Source organism: Corvus kubaryi, unplaced genomic scaffold (assembly GCF_017639235.1).
Source record: "Corvus kubaryi isolate FWS band 111438036 unplaced genomic scaffold, C.kubaryi_AGA036_p1.0 37292, whole genome shotgun sequence".
NCBI classification, from domain to species: Eukaryota; Metazoa; Chordata; class Aves; order Passeriformes; family Corvidae; genus Corvus; species Corvus kubaryi.
In genome coordinates this window covers 1-15,915 of record NW_024581091.1, presented here as the reverse complement: position 1 = coordinate 15,915, position 15,915 = coordinate 1, and the positions used below count along the sequence as shown (strand labels likewise).

Sequence of the window (15,915 nt, the reverse complement as noted above, 5' to 3'; positions counted from 1 at the left end):
TGTGGAGAAGTAAGTACAGTGCCTTTTGGAGTTAATTAAGACCGAGGGCTTAATCACTTCAGATGGGGAGTACTTACCATGCTGGTGGAGTAGTGGAGGTGCGCACCGGCTCCATTGTTTGCTGTCTAAATTACACAAATAGACAAGCAACCTAAACATCACGTGCTTTGCACGTATTTGACCGCTCTCTTCAGGTGTTCTCACAACCGACTCTGTAAGTATTTGCATTTAGGCAAACTCACTCTCATGGCATAAAGCAGGTTAAAATGCAGGCCCAGCCAAGTTCATATGTACAAACCTTATCCTGGCAGGCCTTGAAGTCTGTGACTGCATTTGTTTTAAATGCTCTTACTTACTGCATTTTAAAGTAATTTTAGTCGTCACACGGAATTCTACACTTCTGTCCTGCCATCAGATTGGATGGGGAATGTGCAAGTGAATTCAGAAGAAACTGGAGTGATGAAAAAGCGTTCAATCTCTGTGGGCTCTGTACACAGCATGACTGGACAGCACAAGGGGAAGGATTATTTTCTTTAATCTCAAATGAGTTTGCCATTATCTTACAGTCTGTGTGTCCTGTTTGGAATGACAGGCAGTCCTGATCTAGAGGAGGAACAATATTCCCAAATTGGCTCATGTGACATAGATGAGAAGTTTGTTTGTTAGCTGATTGTAGGATAGTTGATTGTGACCAGTGCTGTTTGGATTTGCTTCTCATGAGCTCCAAAACGAACAAAGGAAATGAAAATACTTAATATGTGAAGTATGTATGTGTTTATATATATGCTGGTATGAAAGCTTTAAAATTGCTTTGGTGCTTTATTCTAAACCCTCAATAGTTTACAGATTTTTTCCAAAGGATGTATTAGTTTTCTCTTTCACAAAGGTAGGTCTTTCCTGTGATTGCAGAGGATGAACTAAATACTTCCTAGAAGGGCAGCATTTATTTCTTGGATGTGCAGTCATTTTGTGGTTTTCTTTTAAAAAAAATGAGTAATATTCCCATCTTTTGGGATGACCAGGATGCTTGTGGTAGTGATAAAATACCTGATTTTAATAGGAGCAATACTCTCTGCGGCCTTCTATGAAATAGTGACTTCTAACGCAATACAAATTACGTTCTTCTTTCTATATATGCACGTTAACCTGACGCTAAAGATGGTAATAAAGAAACCTTTAATTACAATGCCTCAGCCTTTGAAAAAGACTGTACAACACTTCATTTTTATCTTGTTTGGATTGGTCTGAGTCATTAAGTTACCCTAAACTGTTGGGATGCATCTGTTTTCTTAGAAAAGTATGTTGAATACTAGAGTTTTGCTTGTAAGACCTTATTTTAAAAGTGAAACAGTGGTAGAAGTTCATGATTGTTGCACTCTGTTGGAACAGCAAATGTATTTGTGATTCATAGCCCTGTTGTCACCCACACTCCCCTCCACATGCAGACACACACTGTTAGTGGGTTCTTACGAAGCAGCAGCACTGCTGACATTTAAGGGGCATGCAGTGAAGTACTATTTACCTGTCCTGAAAGAAAACTCTTACAATTTTCAAAAAAATCATAGATAGATGTTTTTAGTGGTCCTGTGCAAGGGTGTGGCCTCGGTTTTGCCCAAGACAGTGAAAATGTATTGAATTCAGATGGTGCTGTTGTCAAATAACACATCAGCAAAGTATTGGACAGTAATTTATTTGTTCCAAATGTAGTAAGTTTGTATTCTGTACAATCTGAGGAGAGAAATGACACTTCTCTCCCTGCACCACTCTAGTGGAGAGCCCCAAATTGCTGTAGGGTTCTTACTGATCTCCCATTGTAGGGAAGTGTTCCTGTGGATCACAGTGTAACACCCCCAGGCAAAAGGATAAATTCATAGAGAACTGTTCTCTCAGTGTGGACCTTCACAGGCACATATTTCAGCCTTCGTATAACTGACCAAAACTTCTTCCATGTCTGAAATTGCAGAAGGGAAAATGTTTTAACCATCCATCTAAAATTTAAGTATAACTGTTCCTTCAATATGCTGATAATTTCATCAGGAAGGAAGAAAAAGTAAGTTCTTTGGTCAGAGTCTTTGGCAACCATTTTGAAACCGCAACAATATTTCTCTCCTAAGAGGTAACACACTTGTGAGGCTCAAAATCTCAACATAAAGGTCTCCTGGTCATTTTACATAGCTGAAAGTTTCCAAATAGTTTCCTACTTTGGCTGAAGAAAAAAGAACGAATTCCTGCACGTAAACTCCCTTTCAGCAGATCAGATTTGCTTCTCCTGATAAAACTTCTTGATCTGACATATTGAGCAAAGTTAAGGATCTCTGAGTATGCCAAAAAGTTTGGGTGCTAAATATCCAATAAGATAGAGTTTTATGACTCTGCTTGGTAGTATTAGGGGATATCATGTATAATTTCCTGCTGAAATGTGAGAAATAGAACTACTGCCTACATAAATGCAAATGGGTTTCCCAGCTTTAGTCTCACACCACACAATATCCTATTGTGGAAGAACATGTGTATTTTTATTAGGTTCAAAGGCAAAAAAAATCACTGAACTGAAAGATTTGCAGCATTTAGACATTGCTTGGCATGTCCCATAAGAGTATGCATGAATGGTGAAGATAAGGGTGACAGTAAGATTTTTAAAGTATTAATGGTGTGCAAAACTGTGTTGTTCTTGTACCTGTGTTCTGGTGATACAGTGAAATTAGTTGTCTGGATTGTATGTCTAAGAAATTTCCTGATAGCTGTGTAGAGGCACTGTAGTTAAGAGAGCAAATCTGACATGTTGTCGGGATCACGGCGCTGTGAGGAAGGCGCTTTGGGTCCGTGCTTTGATATTAACCTGATTTTTGTTATTCTAGAGCAGATACGCAGCAGCTCTGCAGGCTTTCCAACTCTGACTCAGAGTAAAACTCCTGTTTGATGAAAGATCCTGATTTCTTTCATAAAATTTGCTGAAGAAGTCCCTATTTGACTAACGGATGGTCAAAGTGTATCACTATTTGTATCTTGAAATAAGTTAAACAGTTGGGATATTATTAGTGATTTTAACTTGCTGGAAGTTGTTGTTTCCATCAATGAAAAGATGAGGGATTGGGCAGCTTGTACTGTGACAAATAATGTGAATTATCGTTCTTAGCTGCATGTCTGCAAAAAAGGAGGCTGGATCCTTGCTAACAAGGTAAACAAAATATATTTGAAGTGTTGTATTTTGAATCCGTAATATTTTTTTTCCCCAATGTGAGACTGATTTCCTGGAAATCGTTATGGAAACAGGACCTGGCAGCGACCAGCTGATAGTCATTTCTTAAATCTGAAAGTCTAAATGATTTCAAATTATGCTGTAGCTTTACGACCTTCGTTTGGAAAGTTACAATAAGGAAAAACAGTGAGTGTTTAATTAATAGCAAAGCATGTTAATGGAAGAAAATGGCAATGGAGATCGATATAATAAAAAGGGATATTGGAAAACTAATTGTCCATGTGACACTAAGTGATTAATAAGAGCCTAAACAGGTCAAAATGAGAGTTTGAAATTTGTCATTTTGTAGAACAAAAGGAGGACAAGAAACATGCTGAAATGGAAGGAAGTGGAAGACAATGTATTGATAGAGGATTTTAAGAAAAGAAAAACATGATTTATTGTGCTATCAGGAAGGCTGGCTGGAATTACCTTAGGTTCCTTACCCTTTGATATCCCATGGTCCATATTTTAGATGTGGATATCTAAACCAAGCAGCATTTCGCCGTGTCTACTTCTGAAAGTTTTACTCAGAATCCAGTTGTGCATTTTAGATATCTGGCTTCCAGTGTGAGAATGTCCATAGAGAAACCTGATCCCTCCAGTTTTACTACTGTACTGGTAGTGACCACTTGGAACTGACGTTTATCTAGGCTTATTTTCCATACTCACTTCTACCTTCCCACATGTGATGAGTATGCATATATATGTATATGTTCATGTGTTTGGTTTAGAAATCTGTTTCATTTTTCCAGTATTTCAGTATTTCATTTAACTCATTCTTTTTTTTCCCCTTTCTTTTCCTTTTTGATGTTAAACCATCTATTCTATTACAGATGCTCTTCTCCATGTCTTGATCTTGACAACAGCAGGTGAACTTCTGCATAATTTCTTTCTTTAATACATTGCACTTCTCACCCACCGTATTTATCCTCCCCTCTTACCTCACTTGAGGATGCTTTAGTGTTTTGATAGTGCACATTAGCCAAGAGAAAAAAAAAAGTCTAACAAGTAGTAATAGTAATGTATGGCACTACTTTTCTCCTATAGTAAGTGTCTACTTTCTCCCATCTGCTCTGTCATCTATAACAAAACAATTCTGGAGACTTAATAAGCCTACTGCTAAAAGTCTTAACAAAGCTCTTTATACCATCCTAGATTGTTTTAACCATTGATGTATTCACCAGTACCTTTTCTTTGTTGGTGGCATGGTTTAATATTAATATTTAAAGATGTAATTCCCCCCCCAGTAATTCAACACAAACCACTGTAATTGTTCTACTACTTAATTGGGCCTTTTATCTCACTTGTCTGTATAAAGAATATTGCAGAGCCACTCTCTAAGCCACAATTTCCAAAATGCGCCACCATGTATGAACTAGTAGAATAAGAGCCCAGACTTAGGATGTCTTATTTTTCATGCCACCCATATTTTTTGTGTGACAGTTGATCAGTGCTTGAACCACTGGCACATTGCATCCTGCACAGAACACCTGAAGCTGAACCTTCCCAAAGGAGTTTATCTTCCCTTGGCAAACTGAGTGTTAACTGGCACAGTACCTCTTCACTTCCTTTGGCCTAACCCTAGAAAGGTGAAAATCACCTTAAATATTAAGGTCTGCAAAATTATAAAGTGGCTAATTAAACCCCTAAACTACATACCCATATTTTTAGGCCATGTCACTGAATTTCTCAGCAGCTGACTGATGCAGGGAGGAGAATGTTATCAGGAGTTAATATTGTAGTGGTTAGGATCATGTTTTTTGTCCTCCTGGAATGTGAATTTTGCCTTGTTTCTGGATGGCATAGTTGGAGCCTGCTGGAAAGTACTCTGGGGTAGTTGAATGACTTTGCTGTTGATTTCAGTGGGAGCTGGATCAGGGCCTTTTTTCTGAGTTTCAGCCTCTCTGGTTTCCTTCTCCCACTGAACACTTTCCAATGGCTGAAGCACCCTGGTTGTTTGTTTCTGCTTCTCACACTGCGACTAACACTGAATGCTGCTATCTCCTTGTTTCCCAGTTTCTTTTATAAATTGAGATACTGTGTGCTGAGAAGTTTTTGATTGTGTCTACACTGGGTGTACTCTGGTTGGAGCTGTGTTCCCTGCTATCTGCCGAGCGCATGTGTGCCTGCCCAGCTGTTTGGGAAGAGCAACCATACCCAAGCCTGACGTATGGAAGTGGTGGTGGAGACTTTGCCTTTTTTGGTTCCATGTGTTCCAGGAACTGTTGCCTGTCCTAGAAAGCTCCCTTACCTGCTGGGTTTGCATGGCTCTCGCAGTGACTCTGCAGAATGAGTGCCCCCACGCTTGTGGTCACAGCCCCCTGAAACTGTGCCTCTGCAAAGCTCTTGACACAACAGGGACTCGTCACAAAGCACACAACAAGCGGCTTCCTTCACCCCCTTCAGCACTGACATGTCCAGTTTCCAGTGTCTTTGTTCATCCTCTGCTGTTACCTTTCACGTGAGGATACGTACAGAATAAACCCAAGTTAACTCTATATGAATAAAATTAGCAAAGGTAATAACTGAGGCTCAGATCTAAAGTACAAATACTTCATGAAAATACACCCCAACTTTTTGCCTCTTCTATCCAGTGCATATATTTTGTCTGTGTTTTGATCACGTAGAAACACCGAGAGCTGTTTGCTGTGCTCTCTGTAGAAGGCGTGGAAACAGCCTGAAGGATTGAGAGGCCTTTTGTGTGTGTACTCAACCACAAGGCCACTCCAGCCAGTATTATTTGATATACTTTTCATATGGCAAGCTTGTAGTTCTTAATTGCTCTGAAATTGAAGAGAATGAAATGGCCTCTCTAATTTATGAGTAAGGTTGCTAAATTGAGAGAGAATTGATGATGCTTGAGCTGACTGCTGTGTGCTTAACAGAAGCACGTATAGACTCCCCTGCAGTCTGTAACTGATTCCTATAAAATAATTGGGTTTGTACTTCATTTTTTCTTTAGAAAAATAATCCTGATTTCCCCTTCATTCTCTTCAAAAGAGAGAAGGCAATGATTTCCCCAAACCTGATTTGTTTCACCAATTTGTCTGTTATGTTGTACTACCACCTTGCCAAAGCTCAGGAAATCTCAGTATTGATCCAATTTGCAAGACTGCCAGGGTCACAAGTTTGTGTCGTGCTTCATTTCTAACAGAATCTTTAAATCTGGAAATGAAACTTACTCAAAGGCTGTCTTAGTACTGAGAAAGATGCAGCTTTAACCTGCAATCTGCTTTGACTTTGAATCATCACTTAATTTAAATTTAAGTTCCTTTAGTCCCTTTTATTATTGGGGTTTTTCTTTCTTTTTTTTCTCCTCTTGAACCCTTCTTTACTATTTGTGTTTCTCTTCAATGATCCCTCTCCCCTTGATTCTCTGTACATAGATGGCTGATAGTGCTGTGGTAGTGCTCCATGCAGCTGGAAGGTGGAGTAAGCTCCGAGTTTGCTGCTTAGCTTCAGGGAGTATATGGGATGTTAGGGTTATTCCTATGATAGCGTTATGTGCTATTTTCTTTTTTACCATGGGAATTTAGCATGATAAGGTATCACTTCCCAGAGTGATGGCTTCATCTGCCATTTATTCCTGCTGGTGTTGTTTGTTGAGTGCAATCTCTTCCTATCTCAGTCTTGTCACTTAACAACACTTGGTAACAGAGGTGGAAGAGGAAAAATAATGTATGTATGTGTGGGCAACAAAATAATTAGTTTGAATTTCACATTTACTTTATATTAGTCATACAAGTTTTTCACTTTCCTAAATGCACATTTCAGAAAGCATCTTTTATGTCGTGCATTAGTTTTGTATGAATTATTTGTATATTGATAGACACGCCTTCAAAAGGGAAAAGCTTTTCTGGTCCTGGAACAGCAATGGCACCATTCAGATGCCCTATTATGTAGCAAATAGGCAGAAAAAGAGGCTGCTGTGATTCAGAAAACGCTTTCTTATGAATTAAGTGCTTCACTCTCTTGGACAGCCAAAATTACGTGAAATGTGCTGATTTTTTTTTAAAAAAAGGATGAAAAATTGGATTAAATAAGTGGATGAAAAAATGAATGTAGCAGAAAGGTGGAAAATGAACAGGGTGGTACGGTGGAAAAGGATGCATTTTTATACACTGTGTCTGCAAACCCTGTGTCAGTGTTCTGTCCTTCCAGGATTATGCCACAGGTCTAGAGTTGAGAAATTTTCCCCTTCAGTTTCTTCCCTTTGCACTATATTCATGCTAGGTCTCAAAAATCTCTTTTCCAGCAATTCCATAGTATTCCATACCTGGGTTTGGGAACTGGCTCCTCTATAGTTCATGAGATAATTGTCACTAATCTTTCTGTGCTGTCTGAATAACTACCTTAGATCTTCTTTATGATAGAAACAGCTGTGTTTTTACAGCGAATAATAATAATATTATCCTGCTGGTTTTATCCTAGCACTGTTATCTTTGTGTCCACTTCCCAATGAGACTTACCTTTGCCTGTTTTTCCACTCCTTAGAGCCATTGTTGGTTCCAGTGAGAGGTGACTGAAGTGAGATAGACTTTGTGATAGATTTACTGACCCAGCAGACACATTGAATAAACTCAAAGTGAAAGGAGGAGTCACAACCATACTAAAAAAAGAACCCAGAAGGGTCAGAAGGGAAATTGCTCGGTTTGGATCCTCACCTTTGGCGTGTCTGTGTTCTTCTATCTGTGAAGAGCGGGTTTGGCATTGGCTGACACACATAGGGAGATAACCCAAGGAGAACATGGGACAGCAGGTGACCCACTAGTAATTTTTTAGCGATGGACAGCAAAAGAAGGTGATCCTCTTGTTAAAGCATACAGTCCTGAGTATCATGTCAATAATGAAAACAACTGAACCCTAAATATTGTGTTCATGACAGCTTGCACAATGAAAAATGTGAATGCTGCTTTAATTCAGTCAGAGCTCTCATTAGCTTCTGGTAGTTGTGGGGGCGTGTTTGTGTTGCTCTTAGCAGTAGCTTTAAAATGAGAAACTCTTCCTCCGGCAGTGTCGCTGGCTGCCGCAAACACACCCATTGTACTGGAGACTTGGACACGTTCTCTGAAACATCACACAGAACCACTTTGATAACACTACTTCATGCACTTCAGGGGCAATTGCAGTGCAAGCCAAAAGCATTAGTACAACAACTGAGCATTTAGTGTCTCTTAAGCTCTTCTTTCATCTGTGCTCTAACATGTACAAAGAATGTATTTTGTGAAGGAAGCTCCCATTTTTCTCAACAAATCCCCAGACAATCAAAGCTGTAAAATGTTTTCATTTTCTTTTTTTCCCCCTTGTTAAAATCACAGAATCACCAACCTCTAAGGAATGAGCTAATGGTTGTACTACCCAGAGTTTTACCCTAAGCAAAGCCTAGAGGTATCTGAATGGCAGTAGACTAGGAGCCTGCATGTGTGAGACAGACTGGCATCCGTGGTGCATGGTGTGCTTCCGACTGGCACTTGTGGCTCCTTCCCATCGTCCATCTCTGACCTGCACGGTGTGTCGAGTGTTGTGTTTTTACAGCATGTGGAATTCTTGTAGCTGTGTGGACAATGAATGGATGCAATGTTTGTTGCACAGAACGGTCAAGGGGGCAGTGGAAAAATCCCTGTATTTATTACTCCTGTTATAAGGGCTGTTCTCTATTGCAGGTCCCTTCAGTAGCATTTCTGCGACTCCCCATTGTGCTGGTTCTATTTTAGTGGCTAGAAGTAGGCCTGACACCGTTCTGTCTCATCTACTCTTATTTTCACTTCCAGCAACCTGACATTCCCATCCCACATCAGGCATGATCCTGTGATAAACCAGAAAAAAAAAAATCTGAAATAGTTCTACACCTTTCTCAAGAATGTCCCCAATCTTTCAAAATCTACCTGTTGGTTATATGTGGAACTACAAAAAATTCAGCACAAGAGAAATTCCAAACAAAATGAAATGTTTTTCTCCCTTTTAAAGAAAAAGTAATCAATGATTTACCTTGTGCTAGAAGCAGGTTCTCTCTAGATGGCTTTCTGCATCTCTTAAGTTTTCCAGTGGGACATTGTATTGCTGTGCAAGGTAACACAGAAAACCCCTAATCCATAAGTAAAACCTTTGTATAGTGACTTTAGCTCTTCTCATTTGACCAAACCCCCAAATTTGTCTTCAAACCATAATGACGTGCTGGGGTTTTTTATATAAATAGGTGGTAACCCCACTGATGGAGTGTGAATTGTACTCATGCATTCCAGAATGAAATTTGATTTTTTTTAATATCCAAACCCATTTTTCTAAGAAATTACATTTTATCAAATAACTAGAAAATTATATTGAGAATCTAAAAATACTCAAAAAATCCCTGAGCCATCCAATCAGAATTGGCTTTATATTCTTGAATCATAAGTAATTTTCTTCAATAAGATGTATTTGCTTGTGAAATATTTAAAGAGTTCCAACTTAAAATACAGCTGCTTGCAGGTCCAGAGTAGCGATAATTGCACTTTGGAATAGGTACATGTGTTCACATTGATTAGTGTCTGCTGGTATTCTACCAGCAGCAGCACTGTGAAATAAGACTTTCTGTGAAGAACTCTTAGGTAGCAGTTGCCAGTTTAATTATTAATGAACTCAGCATGATTTGGTGCTTCACATGCGAGAAAGGCTTTTTCTCATTGTACCTCTTGAGCAAGAGCTCTATTTACATACGTTGTTTGGCACGTATGTGGAACATAACCAAGGGAATTGGTGATGTGCTCTGGATCTCACTGTCTGCCCTGATTTTGCAGCTTCCTGGTGAGTTTCATGGTGGACGCTCGTGGCGGCGCCATGCGGGGCTGCCGGCACAACGGGCTGCGCATCATCATCCCCCCGCGCAAGTGCACGGCGCCGACGCGCGTGACGTGCCGGCTGGTGAAGCGCCACAGGCTGGCCACCATGCCGCCCATGGTGGAGGGAGAAGGGCTGGCCAGCCGCCTCATCGAAGTGGGACCCTCTGGGGCTCAGTTCCTTGGGTAAGGGGGGCCACGTGGCCCGAAGGGAAACCTTCAGCCTTTTTTTGTGTTTGCGTTGCACTGAAATGGTTCCTTTGGCAAACTTGAACTGAGAAAGGTCTCTGTAGCTTGTGGTAACAAACAGAGCAGTCGGGTGAAATGCTTTTACATCTTCTTGTTCAAAATGGGTATTTGAACCACCAGCACTATGGTTCATGTGCTTCCTTGGATATAATTATTGCTCAGCATTGTGATACTACAGTGGGAAAAGACTTTTGCATCCAGAAAAGGCAGTTCATACTATATTAAAAAAATTAATAGCACTAGGCTGGTCTAAACCCCAAATGTGAAGCCTGCTGCATGCACAACGCAAGGTACAGGAGCTTATTTTAGAGTCTTGTGTTGTGGTATCGGTAATTTGGACTATCAGGGAAGCACAGTGCCATTGATTTTTCTGGGGTTGAAATTGCTAAATTAAGCGGTAGGACAACTCCGGAATTTTTTGGCCGTTTCTTTCTTCCTATGATGCAAACCCCATAGAAAGATCAGATTTGTGTCTGCTGCTGAGCTCATTTTAGCAATTTTCAGCTGAAAGCAGCAGTTTTCTGCACTTTTGAAAATTTGTTTTATCAACTATTCTTCCTATCTCTTGTGACATCCGAAAGTGGATGATTGAAGGAACCCTTTCTAATGCAGTAAATAACTTCATTCAGAAACTGTAAAAAAAGTGACTGTAATCAGCAACAGTTTAAATCCTTTTGGAAGCAACTCAGTTGCTTTAAAATCCTGTTTTAACAGGCAGTCATCAGAGCCACCATCTTTGTTAGTGCTGCCACTTACTCTTTTCACATCTTGGTCATTTCTAAAAAGAAGGAGAAAGAAATCTAAAGAGCAGAAGAAATACTGTGCTGTCACATTCAGTCTTTGTCACACAAATGGATTTTAAGTATGTCTCCCATTCTTTTTTAATGGTTTTCCTATCTGATGAGAGTGTTTCCCCTGCGAGACAAGCATACAGTGTATTTTACTCATTCTCAGATCTTTGTGCCCTTCCTGCAAGCGTTTTCCAAGGTGTTCTGCTGGCAGTGAGATCAGAAAATGACTGTACTGTTTGCAGAAGTGCATTCTCATGTCCAGATCCTGCTCCCATTGAGTACAGGGCCAAAACCTCCATAAGAAAGAAAAGATCCTAAATGAAAAAAACTCATTTTCTGATTTGGGTCACCAAATTGTCTTGGCTAGGACGGAACCTTATTCAGTGTACAGCCTAATTCCACTCTGTGGACCAGACAGTGGCACTGGCGTTCTGGCACAAAAAATACATAAAGTTTATTTATGTTCTTTCTTTCACTGCTGCTTTGGATGTACTCAGTAAACTTCATCTGCCTACGGCTCCTCCCCCACTTAATGAGGGAGAAAGCTTGGTCAGCCGAATCCTTCAGCTGGGGCCTCCTGGGACCAAATTCCTTGGGTAGGAGAGACTTGAAACAAATTGATGGATGCTGACCTCCCCATTCTTCTCCTCCTTCTGCAATATGATTTTTTTATGTCATTATGCCCATGATATTGTCCCTTTCTATCATTTGAAATTTTGTACACTTAACCCTTAGTGGACCATTTTCCAACCTTTGTGGTTTGTGGTTTTGTTTTGGTGGTATGTTTGTATCTTTTTCTTCAAGTACTGTGGCCTTCATTTTTGTTTTGGCATGAAATCTTCCTAGTTCTGTGCTTGATGTCTGTAGCAAAGCAACCTGGATTGGGACACGAAAAAAAAGAATCTACTGTAAATTTTAAACTGTTTTTTTGTATCAAGGACCAATCAATCAATAGGTTGTATGTTGGATTCCACCAGTGTGATAGAACACGTGGCATTTACTACGTACCATGGTAACCTGTGTGAGTCCTCTAATTAGAGAAGTGTATCTACAAATATCTTTATATCTTCTCTCTTATTTCTGAGAGTATGTATGTATATGTATATCTCAATACAGATATATTATATGTACACATATGTGTTGTATATGTGTGCATATATATATGGGCACATACGCTGATGCAGATGTTGACTTGCAAGGCAACAAGGCAAATTCTTATCTCTTATACTGCAGTAGAAACCCAGACAAGCTCCTCAGACTTCATGTATCTCTCCCAGGGTGTAAATCAGGAATAAATTCATTGGCATATATAGAATTACAAAGAAGTGAAATTGGCACAGGACACAATTGCCTTCAGATTGCAATGAAATTATTCCGATTTGCACTAGTATAAGTGAGATCAGAATTTGTCCCACTATTCCTATACATTACAGTAGATTCTCTTTGAAATGAAGTTGCACAGGTTAACCCAGACAGTAGTGACAACTAAAATGAGCATGAGTTTTTGATGGATTTGCAAAAGCAATCACCAAATTTCCAGATAAGCACTATTATCTTACGAAATCTCATTCACACTGTGGAAAGAGGTGAATGCACTTTTTCGTCTGTCCTTCAGCACTTACTGGGTCCCTGTAAAAATCTAGTCTGTGTTAGTGGCCTACTAGTTTAGGATTATGCCAAAGTATTCCAGCCAAATAGGTAGAATTCCAGGTGACTTTGTGGCAGACTGAATAGAGTTGCTGTTAATCCTGTTTCTTCCTCTCTCCTGTGTGCATTTAATGCGCTGTGTTGCTGTGCCAGGCCTGTGATTGTGGAGATTCCCCATTTTGCTGCCCTGCGTGGCAAGGAGAGAGAGCTGGTGATCCTGCGCAGCGAGAACGGGGACAGCTGGAAGGAGCATTTCTGTGAATACACTGAGGATGAACTGAACGAAATCCTGAATGGGATGGATGAAGGTATCCAGTGGCACTTGGTTTCTTAGCCTGCTCCTGTGTTACTTCTGTACCTGGGGGTAGCAGCTTTTACCGTGGTGCTCAGTTCCCTTGCATGGGCTGCATGTCTCCGTTCGTGAAGCTGAGAATAGACACCAGACTTGTGTTTTCTCCCGTTCCTCCTTGTAGTGTTAAACGAAAAGCTTCCATAGCAAACATCCTTCCAAAACAAGGCAATTACCATACTGATCCTTTTGGAGCAGCTCCGTGTGTGGGAGGAAATGTCAGTCATGGCTACTCTTTGTTTCTGAGAGAACAGAACAGCCTCGTGCTGTCTGGGAGCTGTGGAAGTTGTTACTAATCTGGGTTTTTTTCAAAAAACCTCACAAATGCCAAAGCAAACAAGCCAACTCACAGCATTAAGGCTGAACTCATATTTTGGTACTGTTTCGAAGTTTAGTTTTGTTGATGCTAGTTCAGGACATTGTAAATATGGGAGGTAGAAGGGGCTGAAACCAATCCCTTTGCTTGTTTGGCTGCTGATTTTGGAGGTGTTGTCAATGTGTTCTGTTTGCTGCCTGAAGCTCCTTTCAGTTCGTGGCTCTGTCTGTCATCTGTCCTTTCTTGATTGCTCTAGTTTAGCTGAACATGGGGTGTGTTTCTTTCTCCCGTTACTTCTAGACAAAATACTCTGTGTAAGTTGCACCAAACTTACAAACTTAAGTTGAGTGCATTTTGAAGGTTTCTCCGAAACTCTCTGGTCTTCTGACCATTCCCTCTTTTGCACTCAGTACTTGACACTCCAGAGGAGCTTGAGAAGAAGCGGATCTGCCGCATCATCACCCGGGATTTCCCTCAGTACTTTGCAGTGGTGTCCCGGATCAAACAGGACAGCAACCTCATCGGGCCCGAGGGAGGGGTGCTGAGCAGCACTGTGGTCCCACAGGTGCAGGCAGTCTTCCCAGAAGGGGCTCTCACCAAGCGAATTCGTGTTGGCCTCCAGGTACAGTGAAGCATTCACAAAGTTTAACTTGGTTTTATTTTTGGTGAAAAATCACCTTTTTTGAATGGAGACCCAGCATATTCAGCTTATCGTGTTCTATGTTGTCTACAATGCTTTTAGTAAAAATAATAAAAGGGAAAAAAAAAATCCATGCAAAAGTCAAAGCAAGAGGTAAAGCTTTGGATTTTCTGGTTAGTTCAGAGCCTTGTCTATTAACTGTCTGTATGATTTTGGGAAGCAATTTTGGTGATGATGCTGATATTAGTGTAGGTCATGGAATTTCCTAAATACTTCTTATGAAAGACATCATACAAGTACAAAGTGCTGCAATAATTAAATGTGCTGCTATTATTAAATGTACAGATTTTCAGTGTGAAGCAACCACCGTAACAATTCACTCCTCAGAGACAGAGAAGTCTTTCCCCTGTCTCCATCCTGTCCTCCTGCTGCATGCATCCGTAATTTACCTTGTCCAGGAGACTGTGCTTGTTGAAATATCCTGGGAGTAGCTGAATAGCACAGTAAAACAGCCAGAGTTTGTTCTCAGGGGAAAAAGTGACTAATGGTTAAGTGAAATTAAATTAATGCTGTAAAAACCTGATAAGCAGCAAGAAAGGGGATAGGAAGAGGAGGCAGGCATGGGAAAGGTAAAAAAGTGAGGTCTCCCCTTCTCACTGGCAGTCAGTTCTTCTATCTGCAGATTTTCATGGAAAATTGTGCCATTTGAAAAGTTAAGGGGTTTGTGGGCAATATACAGACCCAGTTCTTTACCCACCATTAGACTGTTTTCAGTAACTGCGCTGTTGTTTCCTGTTGTTTTGGAAAGGCTCAACCTATGCACACTGAACTTACAAAGAAGATTTTGGGCAACAAGGCTACCTTCAGCCCCATCGTCACACTGGAGCCCAGGAGAAGGAAATTCCATAAGCCCATCACAATGACGATTCCCGTGCCCAAGGCCTCCAGCGATGGGCTCATGAATGGCTATGGAGGCGACACACCCACTCTAAGGTTACTATGCAGCATAACAGGTAGGCTGCCAGTCCTGGAGCTCTCCATGTGCTTCCTGAAACTGTCAGTCCCTGGGGGCTGGAAATGCTGAACTGATTACACCCAGGGGAAGCTGGGTGGAAATCTGACTGGGGCGAGAAGCTGTGAAAAATAAACTACTTTCCAAACAATTCCTTTGTAGCATAAATAACATTTGTTGTTTGCACTAACGAGAGATGTGTAATATAATCACAGACTTCAGGCTTGGTGGTTTTTTTGCTTTTTCCTTACAGTTTGTTTCTTGGGAACCAACATACCTCTGCCTGGCAGAGTAAGTGTAGTACAGACTTAATGTCGCAGGATGCTTGGGAGGAAAATACTGGAGTTAAACACTTTACTTGCTATGATTCCAATGTGTTTAGCATCAGTCTCCCTTAAGAGACAGAAATGAGCTGCAAGCATTTAATTTAATTAATTAATTTAATCCTGTGCTGCAGAGCTCGTTACTTAAAAATCATCTGGGGACTTGGTCTTTTCAGGGCAAGCCCATCCAGTCCTACTAGCATTAGTGGTGTAATACGGACCCAAGGAGGGGCATATCTGGAGTTATTACTGGTTTCATGGTAATTAAAAGCTGTAAAATATTTCTTAGAAGCCAAAAGTTGCTGACTTGCTTGGTTTTGATTTTATTTTTAAACCTCTGTCATTTCAGGAGGAACCACCCCTGCGCAATGGGAAGACATCACTGGGACAACACCGCTGACATTTGTTAATGAATGTGTTTCCTTCACGACAAATGTGTCTGCCAGGTACCTGCACAACCAAACAGGACTTTTACAGGGATAGTCTCAAATGCATGGCTTTGTTCCACAAATATTTCTGGTAAACTATTTTA

At 40.6% G+C, this 15,915-nt stretch overlaps 1 protein-coding gene across 46 annotated transcripts in view; it reads left to right on the top strand.

Annotated features, from left to right (window-relative positions):
* ANK2 (ankyrin 2) overlaps positions 1-15,881 on the top strand; it is a 247,997-nt gene extending 232,116 nt beyond the window's left edge. For 12 of the 46 annotated variants that reach the window (XM_042026788.1, XM_042026802.1, XM_042026801.1 and 9 more), the window contains 8 exons: positions 3,137-3,178; positions 4,075-4,110; positions 10,018-10,242; positions 11,594-11,692; positions 12,897-13,051; positions 13,819-14,030; positions 14,857-15,061; positions 15,733-15,881. In XM_042026788.1, the coding sequence (XP_041882722.1) occupies positions 3,137-3,178; positions 4,075-4,110; positions 10,018-10,242; positions 11,594-11,692; positions 12,897-13,051; positions 13,819-14,030; positions 14,857-15,061; positions 15,733-15,866 (1,108 nt within the window). In that variant the 3' untranslated portion in view covers positions 15,867-15,881. The remainder of the gene's footprint in view (positions 1-3,136; positions 3,179-4,074; positions 4,111-10,017; positions 10,243-11,593; positions 11,693-12,896; positions 13,052-13,818; positions 14,031-14,856; positions 15,062-15,732) is intronic. The other 34 variants (XM_042026825.1, XM_042026822.1, XM_042026814.1 and 31 more) reach the window with 7 other exon arrangements.
* Positions 15,882-15,915: the final 34 nt, after the last annotated feature.